Raw genomic sequence first — 18,317 nt, forward strand, 5'->3', positions numbered from 1 at the left:
AAATCGTTAATAGAACTATCTACTGATTTTATTAAAGATAAAAATATTTTCAAATATGATAAAAATATTCAGGTGCAGTTGATTTCACGTGAAGTTGATAGATGAAAGCTGTTAAATGAAAATTTAGTCAAATCAGTCAAATCATCTAACGACTCTCAGTTATCAACTTCACATGAAGTCAAATGCACTTGAGTTTTCACCATTTTTGCATCTTTGTTCTCACACCGTTACAAGATGTTGGTAAATTTTTTGTCTGAAGTTATTTTTATACGCTCCTTGTTAATTAAAGAGTATTGCATTTTTTATTAATTAAATAAATTTTAATTTTCTATTTATTATATACTTAATAATTCAGATTTAAAATTTAATATTTAAGATTTAAAATTTATAATATTTTATTTATTTCCTTTTTTTTACTTTATAAAAGTTAATTTTGAGAAAATATCCCACTCCTTTGACGAAAGAGAAAAGCACCAAACATACTGCTAAATGCTAATAATACCTCAAGATTTGGGAAACAGCTTGCTTTTTTCTTTTTCGGTACAGACTTTTCTTTAGGTCATCCAATTCAGACTAACATATGAGAAAGAAGCTCCAATAATGGTTATACGACCCTACTCAACTATACAAAAAAATGTGCTTCATTTGAAGATGTAAAGCACTGAATTATAATAGTACCCCCGGAATATAAAATAGATAATAGACAATATTGACTCGAGTCATCTACCCCAAAATAATAAATTCTCATGTGAATAGCATTTTGAGATCTTGAATCCTAGCAGTCCGAACATCATCATCAGTAAGGGCACCCGCTATCATTCTCTCTTTTCTGGCCTGCAATTGTTGCAAGCGGTCTTCCACTGTGCCCTGTTCACAGTAACCAGAATCCATAAATCAACCAAAACGCTCCGGGAGGAGGGAATAAACTACAAAAGAATGTGCAAATTGAATCCTGGTGCAGAAAAGTTCAAGACACAATCTGACATGACATAAGAATTGGACGAAATAACTTGAAAAAAAAACGTGAAAAATGTGAAGGCGTCTTTTTGTCAATTAAGATACCAATGCTAAACCAAAAATTAAGGGAAAGAAATCAAAAGCAAAAATAGTTATTCTTGCATAAAGTTTGACTTTAAGTAGCTATCATTGTTTAGTAGTGTCAAAGGGGTCACCCTAATTAAAAATAAAAAAAAGGTGCAATACTGTTTAGGGTTAATATGCTATTGAGTAGCAATTTTGAAGATTCAAAGTCCAAAGCCAAAATCAGAACATTTGACTCATGACAAATTGGATTCTGGGTTTTTAAGCAGTTCAAGATAAAATGTAGTATTTGCTAACGTCTAACAGTTCTAAGGTAGGTGAGAAAATGCATTAGCTAACCTTGACAATGAATCTTCTAACAACAACCCTTCGCTTCTGTCCAATGCGATAAATTCTCATTATTGCTTGTTCCTCAACTGCTGGATTCCACCATGGATCCTATGTAAACATTAGAAAGAGTTAACACACTGAAAAGATACATGTTACATATATTGAGTAGAGGGGGAAGAAAGGGGAGCCGGTTTAGGCTATATACCATAATAAAAACATTTGAGGCTGCAGTTAAGTTTAAGCCAACCCCACCAGCTTTTAATGACATCAACAAGACCTGAAAACAAAAAACAAAAGGAATACGTAAAAATGAGTGTTGATATTCAGGCCTTCAGGAGTAATATTTTATCATTGTAAATGTTGTTTCAAATAGAGATTTCAGTTACCCTTATCTCTTTTGTATTGAATTCACTCAGAACATTCTCCCTCTGTTTCTGGGTCAATTTGCCATCGTATCTCAGAAAATCAATTCCTCTCCTTCTCAGTGGATTCTCCAACAGATCAAAGAACGATGTCCATTGACTGAACACAATACTTTTTTCACCAGGGGATGACTTCTGAATGTTTTGCAAGTAATCCAAGAGCTTTGAAACCTTTGAAGACTCTGTCATATTGTTTGCAATATCAACCTTGAACGTGCTTTCAGATGGACAAATAATGAGATCACTTTTCCTGAGTTGCTGACGACAGATTGCACATTTACCACCCTCAGATGTCCCCCAGTGACTGAATAGGCATTCTCTACAGAACCTATGTGCACAAGGAGTAAACACAGGATCATCTGGTGCCTCCATGCATATAGGGCATTCCAAGATTTCACCCTTTTGAATAAGCTCCAAGACCTCCTCAATGTATGCACGAGATTGCATGGAGCTCGAAGTAGAATCAGTATCGATAAGGAATTTTCTAGCGAGTTTATTCAACTCTGCTTGTTTCTGTGGATCATTTTGACTACTGCACATGTTAAGTGACTCAGCACTTGATTGCAAGAATTTTCTTGCAAGTCTGCTCAAGTCTGCATATTTCTCTGAGTTACCGCTGCATAAATAAGGCAATTCATCATTAAATAGACAGTATATGAGAGGAATGGATATTGGGAAGACAAAAAAGGTAGGGAGAAATTTAATGATTGCCTCACTCACCACATAACCAAAAATGGATGGTTACAACACCGTCTCAATTGCAATAGCAGGTCAAGGATATTTGCATAGTTGTGTAAAACCTTTCCTTGTGCAACATAATGATCAAATTGAACCTGTTTGATTGCATAAAAATGTTTAAGATTCATGACACAGATCCCAGACAAGAATATACTTAACAAATATCCAAACTGCTTAAGCAGAGGATCAATTTCAGGCATAAATTATAAAACAGTGAACAATTACTAATTTACTAAAAAGAATGTAAAACATATCAAAAGATAATCTCAATCACCATCAAGAGCCATTGCACAAAACTTACCTTAGATCTAGTGAAGAGGGCTTCATAGAAATCACGTTCAGATTCTGACTGTTCACACTCAACAAAATGAGTATCAACTGGTGGCAGGAGAAGAATGGGCCTGGAAAAATATTGCAATATAAGTATCATGATAAAAATGATTTTAGATGGCAAAAGAGAGAATTTAAGGGAAATGAGTACCTCCCGTGCTTATCCTTAGTTTCCTTAGTTCTTCTTAACATCATTGTCCTTAAGATGGCCTTTACCAATTTCAAGGCTGTTGGCTCGTTGTTCTCGTAAGGCCTTTGAATCAATTTATTCCACCTACACAGTTGCAAATTATAAAACAACGAATGAACCATTAAAAACCAGTACAGTTTCCACTAAAAGGCCTCTACCTAGAACAAACATTATCAACTTATATCAACTAGTAGGCCATATGTTCTTTACATACCATGCCCAGTTGCACCAAGGTTCAACACGCAAGAAGCACAACAGGCTGAATAGGTCTTCCAAGCTATTCTGAAATAGATAAAAACAAAAGCATAAGCAATGTGCCTGAAGGTGAGTCATTTCACATTTCAAAGAAAGACATAAAGTTTATTTCCACATGGAAGAATATCTCAACTTGAACTACAATGTAAATGGAAACATAATGTTCAACAGATAATCAGAAAGACAAACCTGAAGAGGGGTTCCAGTTAGACACCAGCGGCAGTGTGAGGTCAAAGCAAATGCAGCCATGGCACCCTGGCTTTTATGGGCTTTAATAGTATGAGCTTCATCTAGCACAACCCTGTACCACTGGACCCCGTGGTAGATACTATTCTCTCCATCCTGGTTTCAACAGTCACGGAGCACACAATATGAGAAAGCTTACTGTGCTTTTAAAGAAATGCAAGTATAAAGGAAAATATCCTTACATTTTTATATGCTCCTGACAGGACATTATATGTTGTTAAGACAACATCATGCCTTGCAAGCAACTCAGGATCAGTGGTTCTACCCCCACCATAATGAACAAATATGGAGAGACTGTCTTCTTTTGAATGTGTTTCAAGCTCATCCTGTATAAATTGAAAGCTTAAGAACTACTTTTGTAAATTATAAGATGATGCTGAAAATCAGTGGTGGTGATTTTTCCCTTGATGCTGAAAACAAGGATACTCACCTTCCATTGACCTAATAATGCCACCGGACAAACAATAAGAGTGCCACCATTAGGCCTATATATGCTCCTCCTCCTACAAGTGATAAGACTATCATTTTCTGAGTTAACCCTGCCTGTGTTAGTGAGAATCAGAGCAATTGTCATGACCGTCTTTCCAAGTCCCATTGAATCTGCTAGAATCTATATAAATAAAAAGTGTTTATAACATTATTTCATAATTAACACACTCCTCAAACTGTATAATATGTAGAAATCTGATAAGGCTGATAGTCTTGAAACAAACTAACCCCTCCTCTTGCCATCTGTGTAGCTCTTGGAATTGTGGTTGTTGCTTCTCCAGTGAAGATATTCACATAAATCATTCTTCTGTTAAGGATAATGTCAGGATTTGTTCCCCACTGATATTCATCGAAAGGATTTCATTTAGATTATTATTAGAGAACATACCCCTCACATATTTTGTAGGCAGACCAGCAAGGATTAAGATTACTCTCAGCACTATCGGCCCTATTCCCATTTTCTATCTCTGACATCCAATAGAGAGCTTGTTTCTGGTAAGGCTTTAGAACACACGTCAGTGTTCGTGGCGCATCCTTCTCCTATAGGTACAAGAATTGGACACACGTTGATAAGATGTGAAATATAAGTAACTGAAAATTTAAAAGCTGAAGAGCTTTTTACCTCCAGGTCATAGATTTCTGAAGCTCCAATGAGCTTATTCAAAGCCGACTCTGAAAGAGATTGTTCATTCTCATTCTGCTCCGGAATCTGTTGGACACCCTTTCCTGATTCAGCCACCTTTCTTTGCTTGATCATATGTAAGGCTACAGCTTCACCTGGGTCAACCTGGCAGCTTCAACAGAATTAGACTTCCGGGGAAGCATTTATTTCAAATGCATTTAAATAATTTTCTTAACAATTATTATGAAAAGTAGAAATAGTTAAAAAGGAAGGAACAGATTGTGTAGCATCTAGCAAATACCTCAGTATTTCTCGACCGCTTTTTGGAAACATCATCAGGGGTGAAATAGGCCTGGGAGAGGTTGGGGGAAATACCCTCGTTATAAATGCAAAATAAAGAAACTACCAAAACGAATGAAATATATAGGTCTATAATCTATTACCTTCTGATATGGTTTAATCTCTAGCATTTTGAACAGTTGAGGAAGTGGCTTGATGGTAGAGCTACGGTTGCGACAAGCTTCTATGCTCCACGAGTTTTCAACACATTCTGTGAATACAGATTGGTGAATATAAAAGCTGCAAACAAAAACAGGGGGTAAATTAACTATCTAGCTTCGTCTACAAAATACCGTATCAAGTTAAAGATAATCAAAAGGAAATAAATAAGGGATTATATGAACAATCAAGATTTTTTCACATACCTCACTAACAGCATGATTTCTTGCATCATTTTGAGGCTATGTGGTACACCTATGCATCGCCCTCGAACCTGAACAAACCCAGATTGCACAAGAGGAACTACAGTGTTCGCCCACTCCATTGGAAGCCTCCCAACCTACAGAATAGAATTCCAACCACACAACAAACGCAACACCGTCAGCTTCCAAATAATTTCACACCATAAACAGCTCTCAAAAAAAACAAAGCTAAAATGCACCAAAACTTGCCCAACAATTGTCATGTCAAGTAACGACTCGTTTTTAGCCAAGTTACAAATAAAATTCTACAAAATCATAAATTTCAATTATATCAATTTTGCTACATACGCCACATTGCAATGTCAACACATTTACACAAGTCTTGATGGGTTTAGTTCTAATAAAAATCGGATAAAAAAACCCTAAATTATTCTACTAAAAAACCGGTATTAATTCTTCATTTAAAAGGCCAAATTAACTAATAAAAAATGAATTTTAAAACTACAAACATCAGATGAAGATGTATTTATCTAATCAAACAATTAATATCAAATTTTACCAATCCGGAACGCTTAGTTGAGATGCGAACGAGGGATTGAGACTTGCGAGACGAATTAGATCGAGGGAAATCGAAGTGAACGATCTCATTATCTACCAATCGCCGCACTCCCTTCGCCATCGAAAGAGCAATCTCCACCTTTCTTCCCATCAGCAACCACCCTTGCGGCACATCGAACTCACCGTCCTCGAGTCCTGGAATCCTCTCTTCAACCTTCTCCTTCTTCACTTCAGCATTACGCGCTTGATTTAAACTCAGAATCGCTAGGTCGCCATCGTCGGCGACTACCGGTTCCTCCTTGACGCGAACAACAACGCTCTCAGCAACTGGTTTCATAGCCTCCTCTTCCGACGCAACTTTCGTGTTCGTAGCCTTTAGAAACTCCTCAAATGACATCATAGAGCGTTTACCTTCGCCTTCGGGCTCTTGTTGCACAATCTGCGTTTCCATCACCACCTCCGAAGTAGAATCTCCGTCGTCCTCGAAACGCGTTTCTTCTTGTATTTCAGAAGAAACGTGTTTCGAATCTGCTTCCTGTTCTTGCGGCTTTTCCTCATTCGCGTTGTTTCCGGTGGTTGTTTCGCTTCCTCTGGGTTGATTCGGCGAGTCGGCAGGGTTGTGAGGGGCAAGGACACGGGTGCTAGTGAGGGCGCGGACCACTGTGAGGGGCTGGGCGACAATGACAGGCTTGCCGTTGAAGGATACGACGTCGTCGCTTTTGGAAGGGGTTAGAACCTTCTGGAAGGCTCCTCCTCCTTCTTTTCCTTCAGTTACTGAATGTTCCTCCATTGGTTAAATTGTATAAGAGCCTTAAAAGGAAAAAAATGAAAATGGAGAAGTTTAAAAGAACAAAGCGGAGAGGTTATGACTTATGAAGACCATGAAAGTAGAGAGTAGAGAGTGGAAATGAGACTGTATAAAGGTGTTTCGCGTTTGAGGTTTATAAAGGAAGAATAGAATATGAAGTGGGCGGGATTTTAGAGAGTGAACGTGGCGCCAAATCCGTTTAACCTTTTGCCGCTGTTTTTAATTCTTTTTTTCCTTGGTTTATTTGCAAGATTTTACCGCAAAGGCGCAAATCCAATTTATCATTGCCTACCTTCGGGCGCAGTTTTGTGTGTGCGTGTGCGCTTTTTATTTTCTATGTGGAGGGCTGGAATGAGTTGAAGGTAGTTATGGAGGAGGAGGAGGGGGAGTTTTACTTTAATGTGGTATCAATGCAAAAGGAAATCAGACTGTGCGAATGGAGGACGGGAACTTGGATCCTCCGATTTGCATGCACTTAAGCGGACCGTCCGATTTTTGCATAGGCAAGCCATGTGTCGCTGAGTGCTTGCTCCTCACAAACGGTGCCCCTTTAACCCAACCAAATCCGGTGCATGCGTACTAAACGAGTTCAGTTTCATTTCCTCCCCCACCAACACACACAACTCCATCTTCTTTCTCCCTCAACGTTTTGGGCAGCTGCTGTGTGAGGAAACAAAGCTAAAATGTCAAGAAAAATTAAATTTAAAAATGTTGATCGTCCGGAACTCCACATTATAAAATATTTGAGCTACTCTGATTATGTATGTTTTTTTTTTAAATTTTAAATATTTTCTGCAGATTTTTAATTTTTTTTTAAATTTAGTTATATTTATGTTTGGTTGTTAGGATATTTATGGTTGTTAGGAGTTGATCTGAAGAATATATATATACGAATTAGTGTATAGATTTATTGATAGAAATTTAAAATTAATTATTTAAATAAATAAGGGGTAAGTGTAGTAGTTTATGGTTGTTAGTTGAGCTGAAGAACATATGTATGAATTAGTGTATAGATTTATTGATAGAAATTTAAAAATAAATGTTTAAATAAATAAGGTGTGTAATAGTTATTATAATTTGGTCAGAGTAATTTGTAATATAATAAGTTATAAAAAAATAATTTTTAAAAAATTTTGGAATAATTTTTGTAATTATAGTTAAGAATTTAACTGTAATGTTTAACTTTAAAATTTATGGTTATATGTTTAAATAATGGTTAGCAATATGTGTATTTAAAAATAAGTAATTGTTGTTTAGACGTTTATCCAATATAATAGATTAGTATTAAGAATGACATGTTTATAATTTTTTATAATAGTTTTAGATTTAATAATTAATTAGGTAACTGTTATAATTAATTAGGTAACCATTCTAATTAATTATAGTTTTAGTTGAGGTTTTTTTATTATTACATTAGAACAGTATTAGTTACATAGAAAGTGAACCTATGTATTAGTAGTTATTATCTGCAGCAGCTTAGATATAGGTTCTATGTACATTAATTAATATTTGAGATAAAAATGTTATTACTTAGTAATTCGGATTCAATATAATTATATTCTTTAATTAGCTTTTTAAAATTATGTATGATAGTTGTGTAATTTGATTCGTGCTTTTGCTATGCTTTTGTAGGCCTCACGGATGATGACATGTGATCACCATGTCCCTCCGGATCGGTACGATGAGAGAGTGGAGGAGCATCTACGATCAACTGGGTTTTACCATGTTAGTCAGATTGGAGTAGTTTAATGCCAGAAAGCACTGGTAAATGCTTTAGTGGAAAGGTGGCACCCGGAGACACATACCTTCCACCTTCCAGTTGGTGAATGTGCCGTGTCACTGGAAGACGTGGCTATGATCTTTGGTCTTTCGATCGAAGGCCTTCCAGTGACTGGCATGACTTTGAGTAGTTTTGAGGCATTAGAGGCGGAGTGTCTGCATCAATTTGGGGTGGCGCCGAGAAAGTCGGATTGTCGAGGAAGTGGCATAAAACTGACGTGGCTACGGGATTTAAAAGAACGGTCACAGTTGACCGATGAGAACAGTATACAGGTGTACGTTAAGTGCCACATCATGTTGTTGATCGGTACGATCTTGTTTGGAGACAAGTCTGGGGCATCTGTCCACTGGAAGTATCTGCCTCTGCTGAGTGATTTTGCTAGTATTGGACAGTATAGCTGGGGTTCAGCCTGCCTAGCACACCTGTACAGGAGCTTATGCAGGGCCTCACGTTTTGATTGTAAGAAAATCGATGGGCCGCTGACACTTCTACTATGTTGGGCATGGATGCGCCTACCATATCTAGCACCGGTTCCTAGGGAACCTTGCAGTTTTTCGCTTGCCAATAGGTTAGACTATCTTACGTTTACTTGGTATCTTCATGTTTAGAAACCAATTGTGTTAATGAGATGCGTTATATTAGGTGGCGAAACTGGGAGCGTGGAGATCGAGTCTATAGATATCATAAGCTTGCTCATTTTCGGAAGGCCTTGGATGAACTCCAGGAGGCCAGGTGTGTTTGATATTTACATTATATGTGGGTCAGGTCTAGTGATTTACTTATTTGGATTTTAATTATTTGCTTGCTTTACTTTTACCAGTTTTTGTGGGTTGCATATTCTATTGAGCATGTTGATCCAGACATAATTCCTGCGGACATCTACATGCACTCAGTCATTTGGAGTGCAACGGTGCCGTTGGTATCTTTCAAATATATTGAATGGCATGCTACTGATAGGTTTAGACGACAGTTTGGTCAACTGATGATATTATGTTCATGTATGGTATGTTGGTTAAGGTTGATTATACTATATACTTGGTTGGTTTGATTGTTTTATATACAGGTGAGACCTGTACTCCAGATGAGACAGGCAAAGGCTACAATCTCAGGATTGATCCACCGCGTCGTAGCGCGAGTCGATACACTCCGTCTGTGTTCAAAAAGGCCGCGAAGAAATGCAAGAACCTTGTGAACTTTGGAAAGTGGACAGCGAGGAAGTAGTTGTGGTGTAGTTAGTTTTCTCTATGTATCTGTTATCTTTCGTCAAGTATACTTTAACTACTTATGTATGACTAAACTTTCCTAAGTACTAACTAAGTATTGTATGTTTCAGTTGAATTTTCTAAATTTCATTAAACAATTATACGTATGATGACTTTGCATATGAATCTTTACTTGGATATAGATTACAATGATTCAATTATCATAAAGTACATTGACACAGGTTACAATGATTCAATTATCATAAGGTACATGTACATAAGGTTACAATGATTCAATTATCATAAAGTACATGTACATAAGTTACATTTTTTTCAAATATCATATGAATCTACTGCGCATTATGGTCAGTACCTGGACCACCTCCCTGACGGCATCTACTACGATTGTGTCCGTCAGCCGCACATTGCCTACATCGCCTCGAACGACGTAACATCTGTGTGTCCATTTCATTCAAGAAGCGCGTCATCCTGGGGCGACCTTTGGAAACGCGTCTCAGATACGGATTCGGTACGAATCAAGGACCATTGTAAGAAGGCCACGTAGTTGGATTCCCGAGTGGCCTAAACCTAGCCCGATAAACGCGTCTAACTTGGTCCATCTTAAAAACATCATGCACATACACCTGCCAAGGCCAGGTGTGTTTGATATTTACATTATATGTGGGTCAGGTCTAGTGATTTACTTATTTGGATTTTAATTATTTGCTTGCTTTACTTTTACCAGTTTTTGTGGGTTGCATATTCTGGTGATCGTGTTGATCCGGACATAATTCCTGCTGAGATCTACATGCACTCAGTGATTTGGAGTGCAACGGTGCCACTGGTATCTTCTGAGTGTATTGAATGACATGCTACCGACAGGTTTAGACGTTAGTTCGGTTTCGTTCAGGGAGTTTCTCATCAGGAACGGAGTCTAGACCGCGCACACGGAGAAGTATTAACTGGTCCTAAGAATCTGAACTGGGCCACAGCCACGTCTCATTCATTTTGGGTGATGCAGTGGACAAACAGGTATAATCACGTTCTTACGGATGAACCCATGATGCCACAGCAGCCATTAGATACTTATATGTACTGGTACCGTTCAAAGTATGGTGATCACTTGAACTTGTCGGATCTTGCGGTCCAAGAGGATGTTGAGGGTGACCAAGTTATGGATGATGATAATGAAGAGTGGTGCACGAAATTGTGATCTCTGGTAATGGCTCCAAAAACTTGGTGCTCTAATCTCAATTCATAATTTGTCACAACTTCGATACAACTAACCAGCAAGTGCACTAGGTCGTCCAAGTAATAAACCTTACGTGAGTAAGGGTCGATCACACGGAGATTGTTGGTATGAAGCAAGCTATGGTCACCTTGTAAATCTCAGTCAGGCGGATATAAAATAATTATGGAGTTTTCGAAATTAAATAATAAAAGAAGGATAGAAATACTTATGTAAATCATTGGTGAGAAATTCAGATAAGCGCATAGAGATGCTTTCGTTCCTCTAAGCCTTTGCTTTCCTGCTGCCTTCATCCAATCAATCCTACTCCTTTCCATGGCTGGCTTTATGTAAGGACATCACCGTTGTCAATGGCTACTTTGTATCCTCTCTGGAAAATGGTCCGATGCGCTGTCACTGCATGGCTAATCGTCTGGAGGCATCACCCTTGCCAATGGCTGCAATCCATCCTCTTGTGAAAATGGTCCAAATGCTCTGTCACAGCACGGCTAATCATCTGAGGTTCTCGATCATACTGGAATAGGATTCACTATCCTTTTGCGTCTGTCACTACGCCCAGCACTCGCGAGTTTGAAGTTTGTCACAGTCATTCAATCCCAGAGTCCTACTCGGAATACCATAGACAAGGATTAGACTTTTCGGACTCTCATGAATGCCGCCATCAATCTAGCTTATACCACGAAGATTCTGATTAAGAGATCTAAGAGATACTCATTCAATCTAAGGTAGAACGGAAGTGGTTGTCAGGCACGCGTTCCTAGGGAATGATGATGATTGTCACGTTCATCACATTCAGGTTGAAGTGCGAATGAATATCTTAGAAGCGGAATAAGTTGAATTGAATAGAAAACAGTAGTACTTTGCATTAATCTTTGAGGAACAGCAGAGCTCCACACCTTAATCTATGGAGTGTAGAAACTCTACCGTTGAAAATACATAAGTGAAAGGTCCAGGCATGGCCAAATGGCCAGCCCCTCTGATCTAAGAACTAGGCATCCAAAGATGTCTAATACAATAGTAAAAAGTCCTATTTATAATAAACTAACTACGAGGGTTTACAGAAGTAAGTAATTGATGCATAAATCTACTTCCGGGGCCCACTTGGTGTGTGCTTGGGCTGAGCTTGAATGTTACATGTGCAGAGGCTCTTTCTGGAGTTGAATGCCAGCTTTTGTGCCATTTTGGGCGTTGAACTCCACTTTGCAACTTGTTTCTGGCGCTGGACGCCAGAATTGGGCAGAGAGCTGGCGTTGAACGCCAGTTTGTGTCATCTAAACTCGGCCAAAGTATAGACTATTATATATTGCTGGAAAGCCCTGGATGTCTACTTTTCAAAGCAATTGAAAGCGCGCCATTCTGAGTTATGTAGCTCTAGAAAATCCACTTTGAGTGCAGGGAGGTCAGAATCCAACAGCATCAGCAGTCCTTCTTCAACCTCTGAATCTGATTTTTGCTCAAGTCCCTCAATTTGGACCTTGACTTTAACCGCTCAGTCTCAAGTTTTCACTTGACACCTTCATGCCACAAGCACATGGTTAGGGACAGCTTGGTTTAGCCGCTTAGACCAGGATGTTATTCCTTTAGGCCCTCCTACCCACTGATGCTCAAAGCCTTGGGATCCTTTTTATTTGCCCTTGCCTTTTGGTTTTAAGGGTTATTGGCTTTTTGCTCTTGCCTCTTGGTTTTAAGAGCTTTTGGCTTTTTCTGCTTGCTTTTTTCTTTTTCTTTCTATTTTTTTTTTGCCTATTTTTTTTATGCAAGCTTTGTTCTTTGCTGCTTTTTCTTGCTTCAAGAATCATTTTCATGATTTTTCAGATTATCAAATAACATGTCTCCTTATCATCATTCTTTCAAGAGCCAACCTATTTAACATTCATGAACAACAACTTCAAAAGACATATGCATTGTTCAAGCATACATTTAGAAAACAAGAAGCATTGTTACCACATCAATATAATTAAACTAAGTTCAAGGATAAGTTCGAAACTCATGTACTTCTTGTTCTTTTGAATTAAAACAGTTTTCATTTAAGAGAGGTGATGGATTCATAGGACATTCATAACTTTAAGACATAGTTACTAACTACTAATGATCATGTAATAAGACACAAACATAGATAAGCACTTAACATGAAAAACGAAAAACAGAGAGTGTAAGAACAAGGAATGTGTCCACCTTAGTGATGGTGGCGTTTCCTTCTTGAGGAACCAATGATGTCCTTGAGCTCTTCTATGTCTCTTCCTTGTCTTTGTTGCTCCTCCCTCATTGCTTTTTGATCTTCTCTGATTTCATGAAGGATGATGGAGTGCTCTTGATGTTCCACCCTTAGTTGTCCCATGTTAGAACTTAATTCTCCTAGGGAGGTGTTGATTTGCTCCCAATAGTTTTGTGGAGGAAAATGCATCCCCTGAGGTATCTCAGGGATCTCTTGATTTGTAGCCACATGTTCTACCACTGAGCTATAGACCCTTGAGATGAATCTTTCCATCTCCCATGACTCGGAGGTGGAAGCTTTTGTCTACCCTTCCCCTTTTCTGGAGGTTTCTCCGGTCTTAGGTGCCATCAATGGTAATGAAAAAACAAAAAGCTTATGCTTTTACCACACCAAACTTAGAATTTTGCTCGCCCTCGAGCAAAAGAAGAAAGAATAGAAGAAGAAGAATAAGATATGGAGGAGATGGAGGGATATGTGTATGGGTGTGAGTGGTGAATGGAAAATAGAAGGGATGACCATGAATGGAGAGAGAGAGGATGAGGTGGGTGGGGATCCTGTGAGATTCACAGATCCTGAGATGATCCTGTGGTATCCACAAATCCTGAGGTGTCAAGGATTTACGTCCCTGCACCCATTAGGCATGTAAAATGCCCTTGCACACAACTCTGGGCGTTCAGCGCCAGATTGGTGCTTGTTCTGGGCGTTGAACGCCCATTTGTTGCCCATTTCTGGCGTTGAACGCCAGAACCATGCTTGTTTTGGGTGTTCAACGCCAGCTCTTCTCCAGGGTGCAATTCTGGCGTTCAAACGCCCAGATGCTGCCCATTTTGGGTGTTCAGCGCCAGAACCATGCTCTATTCTGGCGTTGAACGCCAGCCAGATGCTTCTATCTGGCGTTTAAACGCCAGTGAGATCCTCCTCCAGGGTGTGATTTTTCTTCTGCTGTTTTTGATTCCGTTTTCAATTTTTATATTAATTTTGTGACTCCACATGATCATGAACCTAATAAAACATGAAAAACAATGAAAATTAGATAAATAAACATTGGGTTGCCTCCCAACAAGCGCTTTCTTAATGTCAATAGCTTGACAGTGGGCTCTCATGGAGCCTCACAGATGTGCAGAGCTTTGTTGAGACCTCCCAACACCAAACTTAAAGTTTGGATATGGGGGTTTGACACCAAACTTAGAGTTTGGTTGTGGCCTCCCAACACCAAACTTAGAGTTTGACTGTGGGGGCTTTGTTTGACTCTGCTTTGAGAGAAGCTTTTTATGCTTCCTCTCCATGGATGCAGAGAGAGATCCTTGAGTTGTAAACACAAGGTTATCCTCATTTATTTGAAGGATCAATTCTCTTCTGTCCACATCAATTACAGCTCTTGCTGTGGCTAGGAAAGGTCTTCCTAGGATGATGGATTCATCCTCATCCTTCCCAGTATCTAGGACTATGAAATCAGTAGGGATGTAAAGGCCTTCAACCTTTACTAACACATCCTCTACTTGTCCATAAGCCTGTTTTCTTGAATTGTCTGCCATCTCTAATGAGATTTTAGTGGCTTGCACCCCATAGATTCCCAGTTTCTCTATTACAGAGAGAGGCATGAGGTTTATCCCTGAACCAAGGTCACACAGAGCCTTTTCAAAGATCATGTTGCCTATGGTATAAGGTATTACGAACTTTCCAGGATCCTGTTTCTTCTGAGGCAATGTCAGTTGATCCAGATCACTTAGTTCATTGGTGAACAAGGGAGGTTCATCTTCCCAAGTCTCAATACCAAATAATTTGGCATTCAGTTTCATGATTGCACCAAGAAACTTGGCAGCTTGCTCTTCAGTAACATCCTCATTCTCTTCAGAAGAGGAATATTCATCAGAGCTCATGAATGGCATAAGGAGGTTCAATGGAATCTCTATGGTCTCTAGATAAGTCTCAGATTCCTTTGGTTCCTCAGAGGGAAACTCCTTATTGATCACTGGACGTTCCAGGAGGTCTTCCTCACTAGGATTCACGTCCTCAACCTCCCTTACAGGTTTGGCCATGGAGGTTATGTCAATGGCCTTGCACTCTCCTTTTGGATTTTCTTCTGTATTGCTTGGGAAAGTACTAGGAGGGATTTTAGTGATCCTTTTACTTAGCTGGCCCACTTGTGCTTCCAAATTTCTAATGGAAGACCTTGTTTCATTCATGAAACTCACAATGGCCTTAGATAGATCAGAGACTAAGTTTGCTAAATTAGAAATATTTTGTTCAGAGTTCTCTGTCTGTTGCTGAGTGGATGATGGAAAAGGTTTACTATTGTTAAACCTATTTCTTCAGCTGAGGTTTCAGCTCAAAATTATTTGCTCCAATGGTGGGGATGGAGATGCTTCTTCCATGTAAATTGGAATTAGGTGCAGTAAAGTCACCAAGCATTCTCCTTGCATTATTGTTGGGTTCGGCTGCCATCTCCTTTACTTGTTCGAATTTTTCAATAAAGTTGTCTCTGGATTGTTGTAATTTAGCTTCTCTTAATTTTCTCTTCAGAGTCCTTTCAGGTTCTGGATCAGCTTCAACAAGAATGCCTTTTTCCTTGTTCTTGCTCATAAGAAAAAGAAGAGAACAAGAAAAGAAGAGGAATCCTCTATGCACAGTAAAGAGGTTCCTTATTGTTAGTAGAAGAAGAAAAGGAATAGGGGTGAAGAAGAATGAAGAATCCAAACACAAGGGTAAGGATTGGAGCAGTGATGTGAGATAAAGTGAAGTGTTAGTAGATGAATAAATAATTAGAAGGAGATGAGGGAGAAGGATTTTCGAAAATTATTTTTGAAAAAGGGTTAGTGATTTTCGAAAATAGTTTTTGAAAAAGGTTAGTAATTTTCGAAATTTTAAAATCAAAAATTAAAATAATTAGTTAATTAAAAAGAATTTTTGAAAAAGAGGGAAGATATTTTCAAAAATTAGAGAGAGAGAGTTAGTTAGGTAGTTTTGAAAAAGATAAGAAACAAACAAAAAGTTAGTTAGTTAGTTGAAATAAATTTTGAAAAGATAAGAAGTTAGGAAGTTAGACAAGATATTTTGAAATCAAATTTTTGAAAAAGATAAGATAAGAAGATATTTTTGAAAAGATATAATTTAAATTAGTTTTTGAAAAAGATTTGATTTTTAAAATCACAATTAATGACTTGATTCACAAGAAATCACAAGATATGATTCTAGAACTCAAAGTTTGAATCTTTCTTAACAAGCAAGTAACAAACTTGAAATTTTTGAATCAAAACATTAATTGGTGATGTTATTTTCGAAAATTATGTGATAAAGATAAGAAAAGATTTTTGAAAAATATTTTTTTAAAATTTTTGAAAATAACTAAGAAAAATGAAAAAGATTTGATTTTTGAAAAAGATTTTGAAAAAGATAGGATTTTTAAATTGAAAATTTGATTTGACTCATAAGAAACAACTAGATTTTAAATTTTTTTGAAAAAGTCAACTCAAATTTTCGAATTTTATGAGAGAAAAAGGGAAAGATATTTTTTTTTATTTTTGAATTTTTATGATGAGAGAGAAAAATATGAAAATTATGCAATGCATGAAATTTTTAGATCAAAACAATGAATGCATGCAAGAATGCTATGAATGTCAAGATGAACACCAAGAACACTTTGAAGATCATGATGAACATCAAGAACATATTTTTGAAAAATTTTTAATGCAAAGAAAACATGCAAGACACCAAACTTAGAAATCTTTCATGTTTAGACTCTATGGATGCAAAAATGCACATGAAAAACAAGAAAAGACACAAAACATGAAAACATCAAGATCAAACAAGAAGACTTACCAAGAACAACTTGAAGATCATGAAGAACACTATGAATGCATGAATTTTTCGAAAAATACAAGATGAATATGCAATTGACACCAAACTTTCAACTTGACTCATGACTCAAACAAGAAACATGAAATATTTTTTGATTTTTATGATTTTATGATTTTTTTGTGTTTTCTTTTAATTTTTTTTCAAAAATCATTTTGAAAAAGAAAAATAAGGATTTCAAAATTTTTAATATGAATTCCAGGAATCTTATGCTCTTTAGTCTAAAGCTCCAATCAAAGGGTCAGGCATGGCTTAATATCCAGCCAAGCTTTAGTAAAAATATGAGTGTAATTCATTCAATTTTAAGCCAAAACCTCAGTCCAAAATAATTTAGACATGGTTTTATAGCCAGCATGCTTCAACATGCTTCATGAAACTCTGGAATTCATTCTTAAAAATTCTGAAGAAAAATGTATTTTTGAAAACATTTTTATTTTAAAATTTTTTTCAAAAAAAACGGAGAAATTTTTGAAAGATTTTTGAAAACTTTTTGAAAATAAAACAAAAAGAAAATTACCTAATCTGAGCAACAAGATGAACCGTCAGTTGTCCAAACTCGAACAATCCCCGGCAACGGCGCCAAAAACTTGGTGCACGAAATTGTGATCTCTGGTAATGGCTCCAAAAACTTGGTGCTCTAATCTCAATTCATAATTTGTCACAACTTCGATACAACTAACCAGCAAGTGCACTGGGTCATCCAAGTAATAAACCTTACGTGAGTAAGGGTCGAACCCACGGAGATTGTTGGTATGAAGCAAGCTATGGTCACCTTGTAAATCTCGGTCAGGCGGATATAAAATAATTATGGAGTTTTCGAAATTAAATAATAAAAGAAGGATAGAAATACTTATGTAAATCATTGGTGAGAAATTCAGATAAGCGCATACAGATGCTTTCGTTCCTCTGAACCTTTGCTTTCCTGCTGCCTTCATCCAATCAATCCTACTCCTTTCCATGGCTGGCTTTGTGTAAGGACATCACCATTGTCAATGGCTACTTTGTATCCTCTCTGGAAAATGGTCCGATGCGCTGTCACTGCATGGCTAATCGTCTGGAGGCATCACCCTTGCCAATGGCTGCAATCCATCCTCTTGTGAAAATGGTCCAAATGCTCTGTCACAGCACGACTAATCATCTGAGGTTCTCGATCATACTGGAATAGGATTCACTATCTTTTTGCGTCTGTCACTGCGCCCAGCACTCGCGAGTTTGAAGTTCTTCACAGTCATTCAATCCCAGAGTCCTACTCGGAATACCACAGACAAGGTTTAAACTTTCCGGAC

The 18,317-nt window shown here is 37.7% G+C and overlaps 1 protein-coding gene across 1 annotated transcript; it reads right to left on the reverse strand.

Moving 5' to 3' along the window:
• LOC107625257 (putative SWI/SNF-related matrix-associated actin-dependent regulator of chromatin subfamily A member 3-like 3) lies at nucleotides 493–7,023 on the reverse strand. The gene is made up of 18 exons (XM_016327852.2): nucleotides 5,924–7,023; nucleotides 5,368–5,501; nucleotides 5,107–5,242; nucleotides 4,965–5,015; nucleotides 4,664–4,828; nucleotides 4,430–4,581; nucleotides 4,270–4,348; nucleotides 3,983–4,162; nucleotides 3,735–3,878; nucleotides 3,496–3,648; nucleotides 3,266–3,333; nucleotides 3,013–3,135; nucleotides 2,833–2,932; nucleotides 2,514–2,626; nucleotides 1,758–2,409; nucleotides 1,577–1,648; nucleotides 1,381–1,479; nucleotides 493–867 (listed from the first exon to the last, which is right to left on the reverse strand). The coding sequence occupies exons 1-18, from the start codon at nucleotides 6,710–6,712 to the stop codon at nucleotides 745–747; spliced, it is 3,333 nt and encodes a 1,110-aa protein (XP_016183338.1). The 5' UTR covers nucleotides 6,713–7,023; the 3' UTR covers nucleotides 493–744.

This window comes from Arachis ipaensis, chromosome B02 (genome assembly GCF_000816755.2).
Source record: "Arachis ipaensis cultivar K30076 chromosome B02, Araip1.1, whole genome shotgun sequence".
Taxonomy (NCBI): Eukaryota; Viridiplantae; Streptophyta; class Magnoliopsida; order Fabales; family Fabaceae; genus Arachis; species Arachis ipaensis.